This window comes from Berghia stephanieae, chromosome 8, assembly GCF_034508935.2.
Source record: "Berghia stephanieae isolate SIO BIC M18660-M18661 chromosome 8, UCSD_Bste_1.3, whole genome shotgun sequence".
Taxonomy (NCBI): domain Eukaryota; kingdom Metazoa; phylum Mollusca; class Gastropoda; order Nudibranchia; family Aeolidiidae; genus Berghia; species Berghia stephanieae.
In genome coordinates this window covers 51,635,484-51,660,483 of record NC_088367.1, presented here as the reverse complement: position 1 = coordinate 51,660,483, position 25,000 = coordinate 51,635,484, and the positions used below count along the sequence as shown (strand labels likewise).

The 25,000-nt window shown below is 38.2% G+C and overlaps 2 protein-coding genes across 4 annotated transcripts in view; one reads left to right on the top strand and one right to left on the bottom strand.

Annotated features, from left to right (window-relative positions):
• Positions 1-2,444, top strand: part of LOC144978846 (uncharacterized) — a 49,365-nt gene extending 46,921 nt beyond the window's left edge. For all 3 annotated transcript variants that reach the window (XM_078925407.1, XM_078925406.1, XM_078925408.1), the window contains exon 17: positions 2,173-2,444. In XM_078925407.1, coding sequence (XP_078781533.1) covers positions 2,173-2,202 — 30 coding nt within the window. In that variant the 3' untranslated portion in view covers positions 2,203-2,444. The remainder of the gene's footprint in view (positions 1-2,172) is intronic.
• Positions 2,445-13,687: 11,243 nt separating this feature from the next.
• The window catches only part of LOC144978845 (MAM and LDL-receptor class A domain-containing protein 1-like), a 181,367-nt gene continuing 170,054 nt past the window's right edge, over positions 13,688-25,000 (bottom strand). The window contains exons 75-80 of the mRNA XM_078925405.1: positions 24,352-24,491; positions 23,260-23,442; positions 22,809-22,905; positions 19,540-19,648; positions 18,653-18,709; positions 13,688-13,945 (exon numbers count right to left, since the gene is read on the bottom strand). Coding sequence (XP_078781531.1) covers positions 13,886-13,945; positions 18,653-18,709; positions 19,540-19,648; positions 22,809-22,905; positions 23,260-23,442; positions 24,352-24,491 — 646 coding nt within the window. The 3' untranslated portion in view covers positions 13,688-13,885. The remainder of the gene's footprint in view (positions 13,946-18,652; positions 18,710-19,539; positions 19,649-22,808; positions 22,906-23,259; positions 23,443-24,351; positions 24,492-25,000) is intronic.

Here is a 25,000-nt window from a genome sequence, read left to right as displayed (position 1 = left end):
CCTTTCCTGCTTCTTTGGTTTGTGATTGTATTTTTGACAGGAGATATTTTTTTCTGTAAATCTTCTGCCTGTTTGTTCTTGGTTATTTATAATTTAGCTTATGATATCTTTAGGTTATGATTTTGATTTACATTTGTACTATTTTTGTTAGATTGCTTGTTTTTTTGTTTCAGCGGTCTCTCATATAACCTCAATTGTGTTGGAAGAGACCTAAAGCAACAAACAAACAATTGACATATACACTATACACAGTTGGAGGCCATCCAAGTTTATGGTTTTCCACTCTAGACTGGACGCCCAATTATTCTTGTTCATATCATCGACATGGAGACAGTGGAATAGTCTCACATCTCCAATGAAAGAAAAATACTGTGCTCTGTGGAATCTTCCAAATTTTGACTGTGTGGTCTAGTGGTATGACGCTCCCTTTTGGATCAGAAGGTCCAGCCTCACTTTGTGCATAATTGAGTCCTTGGAAAAGGCTCTTTACTCACATTCTCTCGTTGTACTCAGGTGTATAATGAGTACTTGACCAGTAGCAGCGTTGTCTCGGTCGGAAAAATTGTAATATCGCCTAACAGTCGCCATATCTCGTACTATGTTACGTGTTGCTGTTGGTCAGAGACCCTTTGTAAAGCGCTTTAAGCACGTTTATTGGATATTGCTCAAATTCAAACTTAGAAAGGAAGAAGAAGAAGAAGAAGAAGAAGAAGAAGAAGAAGAAGAAGAAGAAGAAGAAGAAGAAGAAGGTATAAGGACACATGGGCTATCCATCCCATAATGTTTCCAAACTGACACGTTCCCTGTCCTCCACTGTTTACATTGTGACAGAACACTACGTCTGTGTTTTATCTTAACACTTTTATTCTTTCAATACAAATCAATGATCTTTGAAGAAAAGAAATTGAATCGAGAAAAATATTTTATTACAGACGGTAGTATATTGTTGGATTATTATTATTATTATTATTATTATTATTATTAATTATTATTATTATTATTATTATTATTATTATTATTATTATTATTATTATTATTATTATTATTGTTGTTATTATTATTATTATAATTATTTTATTATTATTATTATTATTATTATATTATTATTATTATTATTATTATTATTATTATTATTATTATTATATTATTATTATATATTATTATTATTATTATTATTATTATTTATATTATTATATTATTATTATTATTATTATTCATTATTATATATTATTATATTATTATTTATTATCATTATCATTATAATTATCATTATTCATTATCATTATTAATTATATTATTATTATTATTATTATTATATTATTATTATTATATTATTATTATCATTTCATTATCATTATCATTATCATTATCATTATCATTATTATCATTGTCATTATCATTGTCATTGTCATTGTCATTTGTCATTATTATTATTATTTATTATTATTATTATTATTATTATTATTATTATTATTATTATTTTATTATCATTATTATTATTTAAATATTATTATTATATTATCATTATCATTATCATTATCTATTATATTTATCATTATCATTATTATTATTATTATTATTATTATTATATTATTATTATTATTATTATTATTATATTATATTATCATTATCATTATCATTATCATTATCATTATATCATTATATTATCATTATCATTATCATTATCATTATTCATTAGTCATTTCATTGTCATTTCATTTCATTGTCATTTATTATATTATTATTATATTATATTATTATTATTATTTATTATTATTATTATTATTATTATTATTATTATTATATTATTATTATTATTATTATTATTATTATTATTATATTATTATTATTATTATTATTATTATTATTATTATTATTATATTATTATTATTTTATTATTATTATTATTATTATTATTATTATTATTATTATTTATTATTATTATTATTATTATTATTATTATTATTATTATTATTATTATTTTATTATATATTATTATTATTATTTTTATTATTATTATTTTATTATTATTATTATTATTATTATTATTATTATTATTATTATTATTATTATTATTATATTATTATTATTATTATTATTATTATTATTATTATTATTTATCATCATTAGTCGTCGTTGTGTATTGATTATTTATCTATTTCTCTTTTCCAGTATTTGAAAATGCAGACTCAGTATACATAAATACATACGAGGAAATCAGAACAAAAAAGGAAGGAGAGAAAGAAGACGAGAATCAACAAAGGGAGAGAAGTGGGTCTTAATTGGACTTAATTCTGTGGTGATTTTATTATTCCAAAATCCCGTGGATGTGAGGAAGGGATAAATTTTAGCGACGCAAACGCTGGGGTCATCGGCTGACCAGTCTGACCTTGACCCCAAACCCCATCAACCAGTTCAGCCAAATATCAAGCATATTTACTTTCTGTCATTCGTCTCCAAGTTCATGAATTCATTTGATTTATTTTGTTTTGTTATTGTTCTATTGTATTCCATTGTGAGTTTATTGTACAATGAATGAGAAACAAGTGGAGTGTGGGTGTGGGTGTGTCAAACAATTTCAGAATAAAGTGTGGAGGGACCACTTCTATCAACATTGATTAGAAATAGAGGGGTGGGTAGAGGGGCCAAATAAACATTGATTAGAAATAGAGGGGTGGGGAGAGGGGCCAGATAAACATTGATTAGAAATAGAGGGGTGGGGAGAATTTATGAGAAATAGAGGGGTGGAGAGAATTGATTAGAAACAGAGGGGTGGGGAGAATTGATTAGAAATAGAGGGGTGGGGAGAATTGATTAGAAATAGAGGGGTGGAGAGAATTGATTAGAAATAGAGGGGTGGGGAGAATTGATTAGAAATAGAGGGGTGGGGAGAATTGATTAGAAATAGAGGGGTGGGGAGAATTGATTAGAAATAGAGGGGTGGGGAGAATTGATTAGAAAAGAGGGGTGGGGAGAATTGATTAGAAATAGAGGGGTGGAGGAATTGATTAGAAATAGAGGGGGGGAGAATTGATTAGAAATAGAGGGGTGGGGAGAATTGATTAGAAATAGAGAGGTGGGGAGAAGGGAATTGATAGAAAATTAGGTAGTTGATGTGTGGGGAGACATTGTTAGAAACATGAGGGGGGGGGATTGTTGAAAGGAGGGGTGGGGAGATTGATTAGAAATAGGGGGGGAGAATTGATTAGAATGAGGGTGGAGAAATGATTAGAAATATAGAGGGGTGGGAAAAGAGATTTTGAATTGACAAAGAGGAGGTGGGGAAATTGTTGAATAGAGTGGTGGGGAGGAGAAGGGAGATAACACCAGCCAATAACAATCAGGATGGCTTTTGTGGCCCTGATGTGGCACGTTTTTTTTTGATCTGATGTAACCTTGGTTGTTTAAGCACCATTGGGGGGGGGGGGGGGGGGATTTGTGTCCTGTCCAATTTCAGGGTGATAACATTTGATGAAGAGAAATTCTGTATGAAATATTTTAGCATGTCGTCTGTCTGAGAAAAAAATTTCAGGCTTTTTAAATTTGAGCAAAGGACAAGTCGAGGATGTGGGATTGTTTGATAGGATTTCCACTGCTTGGCTTGGCTGGTCTGATCAGTGGTTGAGAGAAGAGAGTCAACACGTCAGGTACTCAGAGTGAATGCCATATTTGTATGTGTGGCTGGATAGCTCACTGGCTAGTGTGTCTCCTGGCCGACCTCTCTCTCTCTTTCTCTTTCTCTCTCTCTCTCTCTTTCTCTTTCTCTCTCTCTCTCTCTCTCTCTCTCTCCTCCTCTCTCATTCTCTCCTCTCCCCTCTTCCTCTCTCTCTCTCTCTCTCTCTCTCTCGCGCGCGCTCTCTCTCTCTCTCTCTCTCTCAGCCAGTATCAATTGCATTCCAGGCTTTGGTTCCCAGATACCGTCATGTTGTATTTGTCACGTGTGCACAGCCTTTGTTTCAAGGCATGTCATAGGATGTTACTTTATCAGACCAGGGCTTGCAATGTCTTCACACATCCTGTATTTCAAGGCATGTCATAGGATGTTACTTTATCAGACCAGGGCTTACAATGTCTTCACACATCCTGTATTTCAAGGCATGTCATAGAATGTTACTTTATCAGACCAGGGCTTGCAATGTCTTCACACATCCTGTATTTCAAGGCATGCCATAGGATGTTACTTTGTCAGACCCGGGCTTGCAATGTCTTCACACATCCTGTATTTCAAGGCATGCCATAGGATGTTACTTTATCAGACCCGGGCTTGCAATGTCTTCACACATCCTGTATTTCAAGGCATGTCATAGGATGTTACTTTATCAGACCCGGGCTTGCAATGTCTTCACACATCCTGTATTTCAAGGCATGTCATAGGATGTTACTTTATCAGACCAGGGCTTGCAATGTCTTCACACATCCTGTATTTCAAGGCATGTCATAGGATGTTACTTTATCAGACCAGGGCTTGCAATGTCTTCACACATCCTGTATTTCAAGGCATGTCATAGGATGTTACTTTATCAGACCCGGGCTTGCAATGTCTTCACACATCCTGTATTTCAAGGCATGTCATAGGATGTTACTTTATCAGACCCGGGCTTGCAATGTCTTCACACATCCTGTATTTCAAGGCATGTCATAGGATGTTACTTTATCAGACCAGGGCTTGCAATGTCTTCACACATTTAAAGGAAACTCCACACCGATTTCAACTTAGACTTTGACGGGTTTTGTAACAATGTTGGCCAGATATCTTTGGTGTCGTGTATTGACCAATTAGAATCACGTCCAAAATTTGATCCATCTTTCTTGAATTCACAACTTCAAAGAAGTCTTGGATTTAATCATTTGTTTATGTCAAGTTGAAGGTCATTTTAATTGTTGTGTGGAAATGAAGTTGTTTGAAATATTCTGATAAATACGTTGCATACTCTAAGAGTGGTTTGATGTCCCACTGAATAAGATGTTGAAGGTGAATTCAGTACATTGATAGTTTTCTCTTGAACTCAATTCCCCTTGTCTTACTTTTTTCTCATGTTTTTTAAACATTGCAAATCTAGAAATTTTGACTTTCCCATTCTCTTTCTTTTTGCTGGTCCTGATATGACTTAAATATGTCATAAGTGCTGTAAAGAACATTTAAAAACACAAATGTGTCGCAAGTGCTGTAAAGAACCTTTAAAAACACAAATGTGTCGCAAGTGCGGTAAAACACTTTAAGAAAAATACAAACACCAATTGAAATGTCCATCATTTGAGCCAATCTGACATAAAACCATTTGGAACGGACAGGTTACAAATATCATTGGTCTAGTTAGTTAGGGGCTTCTTGCCCCCCCCCCCCCCCAAATAATCTGACGAGTGTTGATTGCTGATGATGTTGTGAGTTGATGAATTTGTTTCCAGCTTTGTAAAATGGTGTCGAGTGTCCAAAGCTGAAATTCCAATGGCTTTGATTGTCACTGGGTTTGTGTGTTTGGTTCGTCGAGCTGTGGCTGGATTAAAACTGGTGCTATATATAACTATTCAATACTTTGGACTTTTGTTGTTTCTTTCAGCTTTCAACACTCGACAGACAACAGGTGGTTTAGTTAATGGGTGCTGGTGGCGGCAGTGGTTGTGGTGGTTGTTGTTTTATTTCAATGTTCCGCACATTGTCATGGTTGATTGGGTTTTTCATGTTTTCATATCTGGCAGTGGGGATAAAGTTTAGGTGGAAGGAGAGGTTGATAAAGAGACCAGTGATAGAAGCCAGGAGTGACGTGTGCAAAACCAACTGGGGTCCAAGTCCATTGGTCTTTGATAGAAGCCAGGAGTGACGTGTGCAAAACCAACTGGGGTCCAAGTCCATTGGTCTTTGATAGAAGCCAGGAGTGACGTGTACAAAACCAATTGGGGTCCAAGTCCATTGGTCTTTGATAGAAGCCAGGAGTGACGTGTGCAAAACCAACTGGGGTCCAAGTCCATTGGTCTTTGATAGAAGCCAGGAGTGACGTGTGCAAAACCAACTGGGGTCCAAGTCAATTGGTCTTTTATAGAAGTCAGGAGTGACGTGTGCAAAATCAACTGGGGTCCAAGTCCATTGGTCTTTGATAGAAACCAGGAGTGACGTGTGCAAAACCAACTGGGGTCCAAGTCCATTGGTCTTTGATAGAAGTCAGGAGTGACGTGTGCAAAACCAACTGGGGTCCAAGTCCATTGGTCTTTGATAGAAGCCAGGAGTGACGTGTACAAAACCAACTGGGGTCAAGTCCATTGGTCTTTGATAGAAGCCAGGTGTGGCGTGTGCAAAACCAACTGGGGTCCAAGTCCATTGGTCTTTGATAGAAGGCAGGAGTGACGTGTGCAAAACCAACTGGGGTCCAAGTCCATTGGTCTTAGATAGAAGCCAGGAGTGATAGAGAGGGTATTGGACAATCATTCAATAGGGGAAGACATGCTTTACAACATGACACGATTTGGGCTCAAAACCCTTCTTCAGCCACTACTCCTCTCCCTTTAATTGAAGGATGTCTTATAGTTGTTTTTGTTGAGCTTTGCTTTTTTAAGTCAATGACTACCAAGTCATGTGACATTCATATCATGTAACGTGTTCACAGGGACACTTTTCTATTGTTGGGTGGGGTCCCTGACCTCCCATAGTGGGTAGGGAGGTCACTTACTGTGTCAACCTATACGGCTAGCTCTGTTTTTCAAACTTGCTTTTTGTCTTTGTCTTGGAATGAGATTACTTGGTTTTGTCTTTTCCCTTGTTGGAGTTCTTGGCTGGGAGGGAAGCAGTCAAATATATAATTAAAGTTTTGCGAGATGATATTTTTTCCCCTGTAAATCATCTCTCTGTTATGTATTGTTGTTTTGTATGTATATTATCCTAAGCATTTGAGTGTGTTCCTCTTAGTGAGGTCCTGTGCTTGTGTCTGGATGAGACTTTATGGTGATCTTAAACTATCCACAATGATAGTGTGCTCTTGGAATCTTAAGTCTATTCACTATTTGAACCAGTTCCCCTTTGTCTTACTTTTCTTGTGTGCTTTAAACTGTAAATCTAGAATATTTTGACTATCCCATTCTCTTCCTTTTTCCTGGTGCTGATATGACCTACAACGTGGTAAGCGCTGTCCAACCCTGGAAAACAAAGACATTTCTATTTCTTGGCTTGGAGTCGGAGAGTAGGAGGGTCTTTGGAGTTCCCATCTTGGGCAGGGGAGGTCACTACTGTTGCTATTAGTTTTTTTTTTCCAGGTAGGTCTTTGTCTTGGAATGAAATTACTTGGGATTTTATTCTGGCCCTGGCCGGATGTCTGGGCCGGGATAGACACTGTCAAATGTACAGGGGTACCTAGAATTCGTTTTGGGAGATTTTTTTTTTTCCTCGTAAATCATTTATTTGTAAACTGTTGTATAATGTTTTTTTTTTTTATTATGAATATAATGTTTTGTAAACATTTGAGTGTTTTTTTCTTTTAGGTGAGATCTCAAAATGTCCATTCAATGGCAGACATGCAACACATTTAGGGAATTTCAGTGCCAGTAAAAATGGAGCCTGGGTGGGGTTCCTGACCTCCCATAGTGGGCAGGGGGTACATACTGTGTCTTCTATCCCCTTATATCTGTTTTCCAACATGTTTTCTGTCTTTGTCTCGGAATGAGATTACTTGGTTTTGTCCTGGCCCTGGCCGGAGTTCTGGCTGGGAGGGAAACAGTCAAATGCATAGTTATTGTTTTGGGAGATGATATTTTTTTCCTTGTAAATTATCTCTCTGTTATGTATTATTATTATGTATTATTTTAATGTGTAATGTAAGCATTTGAGTGTATTCCTCTTTGTTGGATTTTGTGGTTGTGTCCTGATGGGACTTTTAGGTGATCTCAAACTAATTACATTGGTGGTATGCTCTTGGAATCTACATTTTATCCCTATTTGTTCCCGTCTTACTTTCTCTTGGGTGCTTTAACTGCTGATATGACATAAATGTGTTGCAAGAGCTGTAAAACCTTTAAAAAACTCCCCAAAAATAAAAATGGAACAATATGGGATAAAACAAAAATGATAGAATGACAAGTAAATGTTACCCAAGATAAAGAAAGATAAAGGAGAATTGGTTCAAATAGAGAATAGATGTCGAAAAGGGGAATTGGTTCAAATAGGGACTAGATGAAGAAAAAGGGAATGGGTTCAAATAGGGAATAGATGTAGAAAAGGGGAATTGGTTCAAATAGGGAATAGATGTAGAAAAGGGGAATTGGTTCAAATAGGGAATAGATGTAGAAAAGGGAAATTGGTTCAAATAGGGAATAGATGTAGAAAAGGGAAATTGGTTCAAATAGGGAATAGATGTAGAAAAGGGAAATTGGTTCAAATAGGGAATAGATGTAGAAAAGGGAAATTGGTTCAAATAGAGAATAGATGTAGAAAAGGGAAATTGGTTCAAATAGGGAATAGATGTAGAAAAGGGAAATTGGTTCAAATAGGGAATAGATGTAGAAAAGGGAAATTGGTTCAAATAGGAATAGATGTAGAAAGGGAAATTGGTTCAAATAGAGAATAGATGTAGAAAAGGGAAATTGGTTCAAATAGGGAATAGATGTAGAAAAGGGAAATTGGTTCAAATAGGGAATAGATGTAGAAAAGGGAAATTGGTTCAAATAGGGAATCGATGTAGAAAAGGGGAATTGGTTGAAATTAAAGGGAATAGATGTAGAAAAGGGGAATTGGTTCAAATAGGGAATCGATGGAGAAAAGGGGAATTGGTTGAAATAGGGAATAGATGTAGAAAAGGGAAATTGGTTCAAATAGAGAATAGATGTAGAAAAGGGGAATTGGTTCAAATAGAGAATAGATGTAGAAAAGGGAAATTGGTTCAAATAGGGAATCGATGTAGAAAAGGGGAATTGGTTGAAATAGGGAATAGATGTAGAAAAGGGGAATTGGTTCAAATAGGGAATAGATGTAGAAACCTTCAACAATCTGTCAGTTTCCCACTATTGTCACAGACAACCCCAGAACACAATTGTTGTTGTTGACCTATTTTTTTTGTTTTCCCCTTCATGTTTTTGTTTATTTATTCATATTCAAATTATTTTATTCATCCATCATCCGTATAGGGTTTGATTATCATGTTCATGTTTGTATACGATTCTTATCAATGTGCCATAAGTTTGTTTGGGTTTTGTTTTTTGTTGGTTTTTTTATTTTTAGATAAAAATATGTTGGTTGTTTTTGTATTTTTTATTTTTTATTATTATTATTTCGTTATGATTTACTAATTGTCAGTTATATTCATCATAGTTATAAATAATAATAATAGTAATAATAATAATAATAATAATAATAATAATAATATCCCAACTTGGCATCATCATCATCATTCTGTATAATTTTAATTATGTCAATGGTTTTGATTTTGTCTCGTCCTGGATCTTCTGGCTGGGGGTCCTGACCTCCCATAGTGGGCAGGGAGGTCCTTACTGTGTCTTCTATCTCCCTGTGTCCTGGGTGGGGTTCCTGACCTCCCATAGTGGGCAGGGAGGCACTTACTTTGTCTTCTATCGCCCTGTATCTGTCTTTCAACTTGCTTTCTGTCTTTGTCTTGGAATGAGATTACTTGTTTTTGTCCTGGCTCTGGCCGGATACCCTAGCTGGGAGGGAAACAGTCAAATGTAAAGTTAGATTTGGGAGATGATATTTTTTGCCCCTTGTAAATCATCTCTCTGTTATGCACTGTATTGTTTTGTTTACATTATTATATATGATTTGTAAACATTTGAGTGTATCCCTCTTAGTTGGGACCTGTGCTTGTTTCTGGATGAGACAGACTTTTAGGTGATCTCAAAGTACTTTGATGGACTTGGAATCTACACCTGTTCCCTATTTGAACCAATTCCCCTCTGTCTTACCTTTTCTTGGGTGTACTTTAATTGTAATTCTAGAACTTTTTCCTATCCCATTTTCTTCCTTTTTACTGGAGCTGATATGACATTGTGTTGCCAGCGCCGTAAAACCCTTAAAAACAAAACATGTCGTGGAACTCCTTGTCTTGGGATTTTGCTGAGATTTCTAAGACTTGACTAGCCTTTGTCAACTGCTATAAATAGATTGGGAGGAATAGACTGGAGTGTGGATATAAATCATGTAAAGAATAATGGAAGGCGGGAAATACAGCCTGGCAATGCTAGGTCTTGATATCACCAATTCTTTCTTTGATTGAAATAACGGAAAACTGGGGCACACTCCAATATTTGGAATTGCCATCAAGTTCTAAGCGTGTTTCGGTGTAACCGTGCTTGGGTCACTGTACAAGTGTATCTATCATTGTTTGGTTAGCTGTGTCAGTGTGTTTGGGTCACTGTACAAGTGTGAAGTGTGTTTGGTCTATGCACAAGTGTGTAAGGTCTTCTGTACAAGTGTGTGTTTGTGTGTTTATGTGTTTGGTGTACTGTAAAAGTGTGTAAGTGTGTTTGATCCACTGTACAAGTCTGTAAGTGTGTTTGGTCTATGTACAAGTCTGTAAGTGTGTTTGGTCTATGAACAAGTGTGTCAGTGTGTTTGGTGTACTGTAAAAGTGTGTAAGTGTGTTTGATCCACTGTACAAGTGTGTAAGTGTATTTGATCCACTGTACAAGTGTGTAAGTGCGTTTGGTCTATGTAAAAGTGTGTAAGGTCTACACGTCAATTGTGTAGGTTTGTTTGATCCATTGTACAAGTGTGTTTGGTCCAAGTGAGTGAAATGTGTTTGATCCACTGTACAAGTTTGTAAGTGCGTTTGGTCCACTCACTGTTAAAGTGTGCAAGTGTGTTTTATCCACGGTACAAATGTGCGTAGGTGTGTTTGGTCCCCGGTACAAGTGTGTAAGTATGTTTTGTTCACCGTACAAGTATGTAAGTGTGAGTGTGTGTTTGATCCACTGTACAATTTTTTTTTGTGGCTCGGGCTAGAGAAATAAATCTTCTGTGTTCAATAAAATGTGTTGAAAGTGAAAATTTGGTGTCACTTGTGACGGCATGTCATGTTTGAAAATACTTTGAATGCTTGTTGAATGTTGATGGCGAAATGTTTACAAAGGTAGTTTCATCTCAATCTGGGCTCATAAGATTTGTAAATAAAGATTACACCAAACACAACTTGTTTACAGGGCTGATATGTTTGTGTCTTGTCTGCCAGATGGAGCTGTCTATGGATTTTCTCCACAAAGAAAGAAATACTTCGGTATTTTCCAATTCTATTATCACGAATTACAGAGGATTGTCTGACCACAAAGCTGTTTTATATGGAATAGATTTGTGCCGTCACTAAATAGACACACACTACTGTCTGGATTGTGCTAGGACACGGAATTCCAGCACACTGGAGCTGGAGGGTGACCTAATTTTATCTTCATAATGAGCACCGAATTTCAGCACGCTTGAAGTCTCCCGGAGAGCATGCTATAATCCCGAAGCTAACATTTAACATGTTAATATTGAGACATGAAACTTAGGGGCAACTTGCGTTTGGGTTTTCATTGTCAAGTCGGTAAGCATTGCATTGGCCTATTGATGGTATCTGTTCTAGTCAAACTTTCTACCTGATGCCACATCATTCGTATATAACTGTGTTCACCTTCTGGGTGGGGTTCCTGACTTCCCATAGTGGGCAGGGAGGTACTTACTATGTCTTCTTTCCCCCTGTATCTGTTATCCAACATGCTTTCTGTCTTTGTCTTGGAATGAGATTACTTGGTTTTGTCCTGGTCCTGGTTGAGTGGGAAAGTCAAATGTGTAGTTTTTTTCCCTTGTAAATCATCTCTCAATTATGCACTGTATTGTTTTGTATACGTATTTTATACGATTTGTAAACATTTGAGTGTATCCCTCTTAGCTGGGACCTGTGCTTGTGTCTGGATGAGACTTTAAGTGATCTCAAACTAAGTACTTTGATAGTGTGCTCTTGGAATCCACATGTTTCCTATTTGAACCAATTCCCCTTTGTCTTACCTTTTCTTTGGTGCTTTAATTGTAATTCTATAACATTTTAGTATCCCATTATCTTCTTTTTTACTGAACCCAAGATCCCACTAAGTGGAATACACTCAAATGTTTACAAATCATTTGTTAAAAGAGAGATGATTTACAAGGAAAAAAATATCTCCCAAAACTGACACTATACACTTGACTGTTTCCCTCCCAGCCAAGGACTCCGACCAGGGTCAGTACAAAACCCAAGTAATCTCATTCCAAAACAAAGACAGAAAGCAATTGGAAAACAGATACATGGAGATAGTAGACACAGCAAGTACCTCCCTGCCCACTATGGGAGGTCAGGAACCCCACCCAGGTACAGGGGGAATAGAAGACACAGCAAGTACCTCCCTGCCCACTATGGGAGGTCAGGAACCCCACCCAGGTACAGGGGATAGAAGGCACATCAAGTACCTCCCTGCCCACTATGGGAGGTCAGGAATCCCACCCATGAGTGGGGTCCTAGTCCTTGAAATCTCCCATTCCCATCATGTGGCATGACGTCCCTTCTCCCCTTCCTTTATCTGTTTTCACTTTACATTGTTTTATGTCCATGGATCGTGAAAAATTCTGTATTGCTCTGGCCATTACGGGGTCAATTTAAAAAAAAAAAAAAGAAACTATCAATTATCTTTTCTTCTCTTTCATTAAAAAAAAAAAGTTTGTTCTTTTGTTAGCAATTAAAGGCTTTTTTTCTTTTCTTAGAGAGCTGGTATGGGTGGAAAATGCGACTGGCTACAGACACTGTACTCATCTTCATTTATCGTGGAGATGTTGAAGTGACACCTCCATGTGGAACTAGGGCCAGGCTCATTGCAATTTCATTACTGTTCAAAACTTCGACCTCTTTGTCTGTTCATTGCTTGTACTTCGAGCCTTGCAAGCACTGAACTCTATCCACTGTTACAGTTTCTAGTTTTTATATGTATCATGTTGTAACTAGTAAGCGCATTTAAGTGTATCCTTCAATGGATTCTTTGCTTGTGCCCGAATGTTTTCACACCAGTTATTAGGATCTTATTGATCTTGATCTTACTTATCTCCTTGGTCCAGCTTTTTCTTTCTTAATCAATATTTGAATCTTACACCTTATTCTTCGGACTATTCAATCGCTGTAAACCCCCTAAAAAACAAAACAAGCTTTATAACAGCCTGATATAACCAGTACTTCCAACACTAAATTAAAAAAAAAGTATGGAAAATTGCAGGAGGTTTGGAAATTCAGGGGTCCCGAAGGATTTTGAAATAACGCATTGAGAAGATTAAAAAAAAAATTGAATTTCCTGAGAGTATGAAGGAGTAAATCTGAGCTTTCCTATGAAATCAAACTTCATTGACATCAAAAACACAATATTTACGTTTAAAGACAAAGTTTAGAAGAAAAGAAAGGGATTGAGAAATCAAAAAAGGTCTTGACAGTAAAGTGGTTGGAGTAGATGTAGACATCAGAGACACCAACTGAAAACACACACAGGCACTGAGTACAGACCAAGATTCCCCCAGGATTTGACGAGTCAAAATACGGCTGGTTGGAATCCCTGACAACCCATGGGATGGACTAAAGGGAAGTCCGAGTCAGAGGAGAGTCCAATGGTAGGCTGACTAAGGAGGACCCAAATATGGCAAGAGTTTTCTACACGTGGCAATTGTTTAGATTTGAACCAAGCACAATTGATGACAATTGCAAAATGGATTTGATCAGAAACGATCATTTATTCACATGACATTACATTTTAATCCAAATTTAACAGGACAATAAATCAATTCAAGCACACAAGATATTCACAGAAACATTTCAGGAGGAAATAAGGAAATGGATAAAATAATCAATTCATTGGTTTTTCTTTCACTGTATCATCATCATCATCATCATCATCGTCGTCGTCATCATGCTTGTGAGGATTCACTATATACAGGATTCTCAAAGGATGACTTGTCCGATGATTTCTACAAAAACAAACAGGAACATTTTTATAAACATGAACATGAATGTTTCCATTTCTATGTCTACTCTGCCCAATGTCTAAGGTGCGTCACAATACAGTTGCCGCCTGATAATGGTTTATTCCTAAAAAATGAGTGGCTCACATTTGGTGAAGGTGGAATCCAGTAAAAGGTACAAACGTGTGTCCTGTAGCGACGGGAAACACGTTAGAAAAACAAACTGTTGTGAACACAGCAGCCAAAGGTCGACAAAAATAATCCTTCAAATTTGATGACAACATTTGAAAGTCAAACAAATGGATGAGGTAAAGCCAAAACCCGGTTTGTTTTCTAACCTTTTTATTCAGTTTCTTGTGTGTGTGTGTGTGTGTGTGAGCACCAGTTGACTCTATGAATGTTTGCATCCAGCGTCGCATAGAGTGTAAGAATGCAGCAATTTGTTGTTGGCTTATTGCAGCATACTCCTCATTTAGCGCTTGTTTCAGTTGCTGGATAGTTCAAAACCCAGTGCGTTTATTGACGCATCTCCCCAATTTGTCCCACATGTCGTGTTTAATGGGAGACCTATCGATATAAGGTGTCCTGGCAGGCCAGGCCAATAAATGGTTTTCATGTTGTGCTCCTGGAAGAAATCCATTGTCGACCTCGCTACAGGGGGTCTCCAGTTGTCTTGCTGCAAAAAGGCACCTTCTCTGTTTGTTGTGGAAAAATGCAAAATGTGCAGTCACAGAATTGCGTCTATGTAGACTTGTACTGCCATTCTACAGTCGGCAAAGACAGCTAAACGTCTACCATTGGATGGTAAGAGCTGATCCCTGCCTAAACTATGACCGAACCTCCTCCACATCGTTGAACTTTGACGAATCTAGGAATAAAGAGCTCTCTCTCTCTCTCTCTCTCTCTCTGCCATCAGCAAATGACACTTTGATTTCATTGTCACTGTAAGTTCTGACATGGCTTCATGTAAGCAGATGATGAATGACCATTTCTTTGCCCCGTTTCCTTTTCGTGGGCCTTCAGTGACATGATTGAGTTTTTTAAACGTCATCTCTGTCTCCATCTTTTAGAGCAAAAAGAATAGACAAAATGACAAAACCTAAAATCTTTCATTTTGTAGTCTGCACATTTTATACCTTCCAGTTTTTGCCTTTGAAACCCACGAAGGATTTAATTTTGGATACAAATCAGACAAAGGATTGTCTTCCAGAAACGGTTTATTTACATTGACGAGATCTGGACCAATATTGGCTGGCAAGTCCATTGTGATGCACACACACACACACAGCATAGTCGACAGTGTTATATTTATCATGTCTCAACAACTGTCTATGAAAGATGACAAACAAAGCAACAAATTAAATTACAAAAAAAAAAAATCCCAAAAAATCAGTTGACTTCAACTGGGGATCGAACCTCAGACCTTCTGATTACTGGTCAGACGTGCTAGCATTACACCACAGAGGCTCTCGATAGTCGGGACAATTTTAATACCTATTTTCTGCCTGCTCCTAAAATTCTTAATTTGATATTTTCAAGAAAATAAGATGGAGCAATTCAAATGTCTTTGTCCTCGTCCTCTCATGTTCAATGTATGTGTTGTCTGATGCAAGCGTGTGTTCAATGTATGTGTTGTCTGATGCAAGCGTGTGTTCAATGTATGTGTTGTCTGATGCAAGCGTGTGTTCAATGTATGTGTTGTTTGATGCAAGCGTGGGTTCAATGTGTGTGTTGTTTGATGCAAGCGAGGGTTCAATGTATGTGTTGTTTGATGCAAGTGAGGGTTCAATGTGTGTGTTGTTTGATGCAAGCGATGGTTCAATGTATGTGTTGTTTGATGCAAGCGATGGTTCAATGTATGTGTTGTTTGATGCAAATGATGTTTCAATGTATGTGTTGTTTGATGCAAGCGTGGGTTCAATGTATGTTTTGTTTGATGCAAGCGTGGGTTCAATGTATGTGTTGTTTGATGCAAGCGAGTGTTCAATGTGTGTGTTGTTTGATGCAAGCATGGGTTCAATGTATATGTTGTTTGATGCAAGCGTGGGTTCAATGTATGTGTTGTTTGATGCAAGCGTGGGTTCAATGTATGTGTTGTTTGATGCAAGCGAGTGTTCAATGTGTGTGCTGTTTGATGCAAGCATGGGTTCAATGTATATGTTGTTTGATGCAAGCGAGTGTTCAATGTATGTGTTGTTTGATGCAAGCATGGGTTCAATGTATGTGTTGTTTGATGCAAGCGTGGGTTCAATGTATGTGTTGTTTGATGCAAGCGAGTGTTCAATGTGTGTGTTCTGGGTGGGGATCCTGACCTCCCATAGCGGGCAGGGAGGTACATACTGTGTCTTCTATCCCCTTATATCTTATCCAACAAGCTTTCTGTCTTTGTCTTGGAATGGGATTACTTGGTTCTTTCCGGGCCCTCGTCGGAGTCCTGGCTGAGAGGGAAAACAGTCAAATGCATAGTTATTGTTTTGGGAGATGATATTTTTTTCCTTGTAAATCATCTCTCTGTTATGTATTATTATATTGGTTATTTTTAATGTATAATGTAAGCATTTGAGTGTATTCCTCTTTGTTGGATTTTGTGCTTGTGTCCGGATGAGACATAGGTGATCTCAAACTAAGTACATTGGTGGTATGCTCTTGGAATCTACATCTGATCCCTATTTGTTCCCATTCCCCTTTGTCTTACTTTCTCTTGGGTGCTTTAATTGTAATTCTAGAACTTTTTACTATCCCATTTTCTTCCTTTTTACTGGCGCTGATATAACCTAAATGTGTTGCAAGCGCCGTAAAACCCTTAAAAACAAATTAAAAACAAAAAACAAATGTGTGTGTTGTTTGATGCAAGCATGGGTTCAATGTATGTGTTGTTTGATGCAAGCGTGGGTTCAATGTGTGTGTTGTTTGATGCAAGTGTGTGTTCAATGTGTGTGTTGTTTAATGCAAGCGTGGGTTCAATGTATGTGTTGTTTGATGCAAGTGTGTGTTCAATGTATGTGTTGTTTGATGCAAGCGTGGGTTCAATGTATGTTTTGTTTGATGCAAGCGTGGGTTCAATGTATGTGTTGTTTGATGCAAGCGTGGGTTCAATGTATGTGTTGTTTGATGCAAGCGTGGGTTCAATGTGTGTGTTGTTTGATGCAAGCCTGGGTTCAATGTATGTGTTGTTTGATGCAAGCGTGGGTTCAATGTGTGTGTTTTTTGATGCAAGCGTGGGTTCAATGTATGTGTTGTTTGATGCACGCGATGGTTCAACGTATGTGTTGTTTGATGCACGCGATGGTTCAATGTATGTGTTGTTTGATGCAAGCGTGGGTTCAATGTATGTGTTGTTTGATGCACGCGTGGGTTCAATGTATGTGTTGTTGGATGCAAGCGATGGTTCAATGTATGTGTTGTTTGATGCAAGCGTGGGTTCAATGTATGTGTTGTTTGATGCAAGCGTGGGTTCAATGTATGTGTTGTTTGATGCAAGCGTGGATTCAATGTATGTGTTGTTTGATGCAAGCGTGGTTCAATGTGTGTTGTTTGATGCAAGCGTGGGTTCAATGTATGTGTTGTTTGATGCAAGCGTGGGTTCAATGTGTGTGTTGTTTGATGCAAGCGTGGGTTCAATGTGTGTGTTGTTTGATGCAAGCGTGGGTTCAATGTGTGTGTTGTTTGATGCAGGCTTGGGTTCAATGTGTGTGTTGTCTGATGCAAGCGTGTGTTCAATGTATGTGTTGTTTGATGCAGGCTTGGGTTCAATGTGTGTGTTGTCTGATGCAAGCGAGGGTTCACAGCGTAAAACGCGTACCCTTGTGAAGAATATTTGTATTAAATTTGTCCCAACTATCAGGAACCTCTGAGGTGTAATGGTAGCACGTCTGCCAGTAATCGGAGGGTCTGAGGTTCAATCCCCAGTCGAGGTAGACTGATTTTTTGGGATGTTTTTTTTCTTGTATCTTTCTTTCTTGCTTTGACACCTTTCATACACAGTTCTGTATCTGACACTGGTGGCTGCTCCTTCATTTCTTAATTTGATATTCATCACCTCAGAAGGCCACTGGGTGGGGTTCCTACCTCCCATAGCGGGCAGGGAGGTACTTGCTGTGTCTTTTATCCCCTCTTATCTGTTTTCCAATTGCTTTCTGTCTTTGTCTTGGAATGAGATTGTTTGGTTTTGTCCTGATCTTGGTCAGAGTCCTTGGCTGAGAGGGAAACAGTCGAATGTATAGTTATAGTTTTGGGAGATGATATTTTTTTCCTTGTAAATCATCTCTCTGTTGTTATGCATTGTATTATGTTTAGTTTACACATTATAATATTATATGATTGGTAAACATTTGAGTGTATTCCTCTTTGTTGGGACCTGTGCTTGTGTCTGGATGAGACTTTTAGTGATCTCAAACTAAGTACTTTGATAGTGTGCTTTTGGAATCTACACCTGTTTCTTTTTTGAACCAATTCCCCTTTGTCTTCCCTTTTCTCGGATGCTTTATTGTAATTCTATAACTTTTTACTATCCCATTTTCTTTCTTTTTACTGGCGCTGATATGACCTTAATGTGTTGCAAGCGCCGTAAAACCATTAAAAACAAAACAAACATCAGAAGGCCACATGAACCAAACTTCCATTGCATGCCTTACAAGTAAGCTTTGAGGCGTCCTTACTATCATCATCATCATCATTATCATCTGACACATGTAACTCAAACTCATCCCTTACCGTGCTATCCCCAAAAACGTCATCAACGTGTTTCCCACTCATGTCATCCAATTGGAACTGTGGAAGAAATCAAACATGGACTTGCTTAGAAAAAAAAAGGGGGGGTGGGGATAACTCCTCCATAAATCAGTCCAATAGAGCTAAAAGGCCCACGCAGCTGGAGTCTGTGCCAGTTTCTAAAGGGTTAACAAGACAGTAACTATTGCTTGCTACCCTTTGGATAGTAAGGTGTAAAGTACTTTCCAACTGATCTGAAAGAGCCAGGTAGTAAGAGGCCCGATCTACTTCCATCAAATGTTTTATAACTACAAATAATACAATACAAATCATCAAGATTTGAAGGGTTTTCTGTGAGGTCACCTGATATGTCTTCTATCCCCCATATCTGTTTTCCTTTTCTATATTCTTCTCTGTCTTTGTCTTTGTTCTGGCAGAGACCCCATGTTGGGAGAGAGAGACAGTCAAGTGGATTGTACCATTTTTTGAGAGATGATATTTTCTATCTTCATTGATTTCACTTTGTCAACATTTAAATTTGACATTGAAATATATCCTACAAAGTGAGATCCTTTACTTATGTCTGGATGGGAATTTTAGATCATTGTCAAAATAGGCACATGGATAGATTGCTCATAGAATCTCCTGTTCCCTATTTAAAGCCAGTCAGTCCCCTTTGTCTAACTTTATCGCTTGCGTTTTTTAACTTCAGGCCTAAAGCGTCTACTCCATCATCTTTTGACTGCAGCTGAAATGACATCAACGTGTGGCTAGTGCCATCAAACTCATCAACACACGTGGAATCATAACTTTGGCCCCATCACAAGTTTGCAAGTTTTCACAGCCATGACGTGTTTGTAGTCTTAGTGTTAGTGACATGTTCTACTCACATCAGTGGCAGCAGCAGAAGATGCTGCCCCGTATTCATACATTGGATTGTCCATTCCTTTGTTTTGGGACAGAAGGCTTGAATTCCTTCCTGGGAAGGTCAACCATGGTCTGTGAAAGACAACGATAATAATAATGATAATACTACTTCTTCCTCTACTACTACCACTTCCACTAATACTACGACTACTTCCACTAATACTACGACAACTACTACTACTATTATTACTGCTAATACTACTACTACTACACTACTACTACTGCTAATTTATAAAAATAATAATAATAATAATAATAATAATAATAATAATAATAATAATAATAATAATAATAATAATAATAATAATAATAATAATAATAATAATAATAATAATAATAATAATAATAATAATAAAAAAAATAATAAGACGAAGAACTAGAACAACAACAACGATGACGACGACAATGATAATGATGATGATAATAAAAACAAAAATATAATAATCATAATAGCAATAACAGCAAATAATAATAATAAGAAGAAGAAGGCTCGTAATAATGATAATGATGATGAATATAACGGCTTGGAAAAAATAACCAAATACTAATGGAATCCTGGAACGTTTTGGATCAAAACTCTTCTTCAATCAACAATAAAAAACAATAGAAACAAATACATGACAAAAAACCCCAGATCATCCGAGAAATGTTCCAAGATTTTGATCTACAAGGACGTGTCGAATACACATGTCTCTGCTATCAAGGACGTGTCGAATACACATGTCTCTGCTATCAAGGACGTGTCGAATACACATGTCTCTGCTATCAAGGACGTGTCGAATACACATGTCTCTGCTATCAAGGATGTGTCGAATACACATGTCTCTGCTATCAAGGATGTGTCGAATACACATGTCTCTGCTATCAAGGACGTGTCGAATACACATGTGTCTGCTATCAAGGACGTGTCGTATACGCATGTGTCTGCTATCAAGGACGTGTCGAATACACATGTCTCCGCTATCAAGGACGTGTCGAATACACGTGTCTCTGCTATCAAGGGCGTGTCGAATACGTCTGTCTCTGCTATCAAGGACATGTCGAATACACATGTCTCTGCTATCAAGGACGTGTCGAATACAAATGTCTCTGCTATCAAGGACGTGTCAAATACACATGTCTCTGCTATCAAGGACGCGTCGAATACATGTGTCTCTGCTATCAAGGACGTGTGGAATACACATGTCTATGCTATCAAGGACGTGTCGAATACATGTGTCTCTGCTATCAAGGACGTGTCTAATACATGTCTCTCTGCTATCAAGGACGTGTTGAATACACATGTCTATGCTATCAAGGACGTGTCAAATACACATGTCTATGCTATCAAGGACGTGTTGAATACACATGTCTATGCTATCAAGGACGTGTCGAATACACATGTCTCTGCTATCAAGGACGTGTCGAATACATGTGTCTCTGCTATCAAGGACGTGTCGAATACACATGTCTCTGCTATCAAGGACATGTCGAATACGCGTGTATCTGCTATCAAGGACATGTCGAATACACATGTCTCTGCTAACAAGGATGTGTCAAATCGAATAAACATGTCTCTGCTATCAAGGACGTGTCGAATACACATGTCTCTGCTATCAAGGACATGTCGAATACACATGTCTCTGCTATCAAGGACATGTCGAATACGCGTGTCTCTGCTATCAAGGACGTGTCGATTACGCCTGTCTCTGCTAACAAGGACGTGTCGAATACGCGTGTCTCTGCTATCAAGGACGTGTCGAAAACACACGTCTCTGCTATGAAGGACGTGTCGAATACACATGTCTCTGCAATCAAGGACGTGTCGAATACACATGTCTCTGCTATCAAGGACGTGTCGAATACACATGTCTCTGCTATCAAGGACGTGTCGAATACACATGTCTCTGCTATCAAGGACGTGTCGTATACACATGTCTCTGCTATCAAGGACATGTCGAATACACATGTCTCTGCTATCAAGGACGTGTCGAATCGAATACACATGTCTCTGATATCAAGGACGTGTCGTATACACATGTCTCTGCTATCAAGGATGTGTCAAATACACATGTCTCTGCTATCAAGGACATGTCGAATACGCGTGTATCTGCTATCAAGGACGTGTCGAATACACATGTCTCTGCTAACAAGGACGTGTCAAATCGAATACACATGTCTCTGCTATCAAGGACGTGTGGAATACACATGTCTCTGCTATCAAGGACATGTCGAATACACATGTCTCTGCTATCAAGGACGTGTCAAATACACATGTCTCTGCTATCAAGGACGTGTCAAATACACATGTCTCTGCTATCAAGGACGTGTCAAATCGAATACACATGTCTCTGCTATCAAGGACGTGTCAAATCGAATACACATGTCTCTGCTATCAAGGACATGTCAAATACACATGTCTCTGCTATCAAGGACGTGTCAAATCGAATACACATGTCTCTGCTATCAAGGACGTGTTGAATACGCGTGTCTCTGCTATCAACGACATGTCGAATATACATGTCTCTGCTATCAAGGACGTTTCGATTACGCGTATCTCTGCTAACAAGGACGTGTCGAATACACATGTCTCTGCTATCAAGGACGTGTCGAATACACATGTCTCTGCTATCAAGGACGTGTCGAATACACATGTCTCTGCTATCAAGGACGTGTCGTATACGCGTGTCTCTGCTATCAAGGACGTGTCGAATACACATGTCTCTGCTATCAAGGACGTGTCGTATACGCACGTGTCTGCTATCAAGGACATGTCGAATACACACGTCTCTACTATCAAGGACGTGTCGAATACACATGTCTCTGCTATCAAGGACATGTCGAATACGCGTGTCTCTGCTATCAAGGACATGTCGAATACACATGTCTCTGCTATCAAGGACGTGTCGAATACACATGTCTCTGCTATCAAGGACGTGTCGTATACGCATGTCTCTGCTATCAAGGACGTGTCGAATCGAATACACATGTCTCTGCTATCAAGAACGTGTCGAATACACATGTCTCTGCTATGCAGGTGTCTATTAATTTTTATCGATGACTTTTGGGTCCACAGTTTCTAGCAGCTTTGTATAAAATGGTAGGGGCTGCCTGAAGCCTGGGATCATGAAAATACGCAGGAAAGAGTGAAAATGGAAGGTCTGTGGATGGGAACAAAACAGACAATGTCCAAATAAGCCTCTCCATTTTCACTCTTTCAGTAGCAACTTTGTATAGCTTTGATGTGACTTACAAGTATTGTTTCTTCTTCAAAATGACCAAGACGATGACCACAATGACCAGGAGAGCCAGGATACCGAGTGTCACTCCAACTGGTGTCGACCAGGAACCTTAGATGGAATGGATGAAATAGGGAAAGGCTATTCAGTGTAGGCAGCCGGTAGTAGTGTTGATATAGCATTCAATATATGTCACATACAACCCTCTATATATTAATATTATATATATATATATATTATTTTTATAAATCACAATAGATTATTCTTATAGCCTTTAATTTGAATTTGTATGTTAATGTTTTAAAAAAAGTGTTTAAATCACAGTTGCCCATTGAAAATGAGAAAACCATGTGGTAAAAGTGAATGAAGGTGACGTGTTGTTGTCTTTGTTTTGATTGATAAAAGACGACAGGGCTTTTCATGGAGAACTTCAATACATTTGTGAAGGGGGTGATCGCTACTTACTGCTACTTGCAGATGAGACATTTTCCTGGGCAATGTGTTTGCTGGGAGAGGATGTGGTTGTGGTGGTCAAGGCTGGATGGATGGATGGAGTGATTGTGTTGGATGTGCTGCCATAGGGTACTTTCCCACTTGGCTTGGCTGTCTGGCTGCTGGTGATCGTAGCACTGGTGCTGGTTGAGTGAGCTAGATAAAACAAAATCATTTCCCAAAGATTACGGAATAAATAATACAGTTTAACCCATGAATAAAGACAACTCCTAGATAGCCACATTAGCCTCTGGTCCCGATTTTCTCTTTTTGCTATATATCATGATAAGCCAAACCCCCTAAAATAGGGACAGACATTTTGAGTAAAGCCCCTATTTACAGAAATCATGTGTAGGGATAATCGACACCAACACTTGATACAGGAAATATAGCCAAATAGGCAATCTCGTTTCCGACGCCGGTTATTTCCTACTCTCAGGCATTGGGGGGGGGGGGGGGGGGGCAGAGGAGAGAGAGAGAGAGAGAGAGAGAGAGAGAGAGAGAGAGAAAGAGAGAGAGAGAGAGAGAAAGAGAGAGAGAGAGAGAGAGAGAGAGAGAGAGAGAGAGAGAGAGCAAACAGTCAATATTGACAATGAATCTGTCCCACCTATCATGAGTCGGGATACGAGGACAGCGGTGAAAACTCAGCAATACAAGGGCGTTGCATTGCTATATGACATGATAGAGTGAGTGAAACGTGGCAATAAGAAATAGACTGTGATAAGGGATTAGGTCACACAGTCTGTGCCTGACAGTCAGTCTGAAACAACACTATTGTAAGAAAAACAAACAAAACATGAAGGTGGCCATGGGTTCTGTGGTGCCATTTCATCAAACAGCCCCTGCATTCATCCCAAGCCCAGATACACCAGAGGATAAAAAATGGCGTTTGAGCAATGATTATGATCAAAACAATGACAATACACATTGGAGAGTGAATGCCTAACTGATAATTATAAAAATAATGAAACATAATTTTTCTACAGCGCCTCACCCTGTATTTCATCTAGATGACATAACTCACTTGAACATACAAGAACACGAAGAAAGTGAAATATGACTTACCACAGTGATATTCATCAGAGCCATCCTTACAATCCCGGACTCCATCACAGACTTTGTGTCGGTAAATGCACACCAAATCCGTGTGACATTCAAATTGACTGGATGGACAGCTGAGTTTGGGTAGGGGCTTGTTGTATCGTCTAGAAATCAAGGAAACATTATAGGACAATAATAGTAATTCATGCCAAGCCACTTCTGACCGACCCTGAAACAAAACATGAATTAAACATTTTGGCCAGAAAACTCAACCTTAAAAATCCATCGATTAAAGCTTTCACACCTGGGACTTGATTGAAATATTTTCAGAGTACAGCCGCCCTGTGTTGGGTCTAGTGAAAACTCCTGGTCCTGCATCTTTCTTGAGTCAAGTTTGGTGCAATTTACAGTGGAACCTCCCGATAACGACATGCCACGGGACCGAGTTTTTATGTCGTTATCCGGAGGTGTCGTTATTTAGAGGTTTCCAAGATGGCGGACAAAGTGGGCGTGGTAAGGCCCGCGGGACCAGTTTTTAATTACATTGACAAAACAAATAAAACATTGTAGTGTATTCCTCTTGGAGGGTTCTTGTGCGTGTGTCTGGATGAGACTTTTAGGTGATCTGAACTGAGTACACTGATAGTGTGCTCCTGGAATCTACATCTGTTCC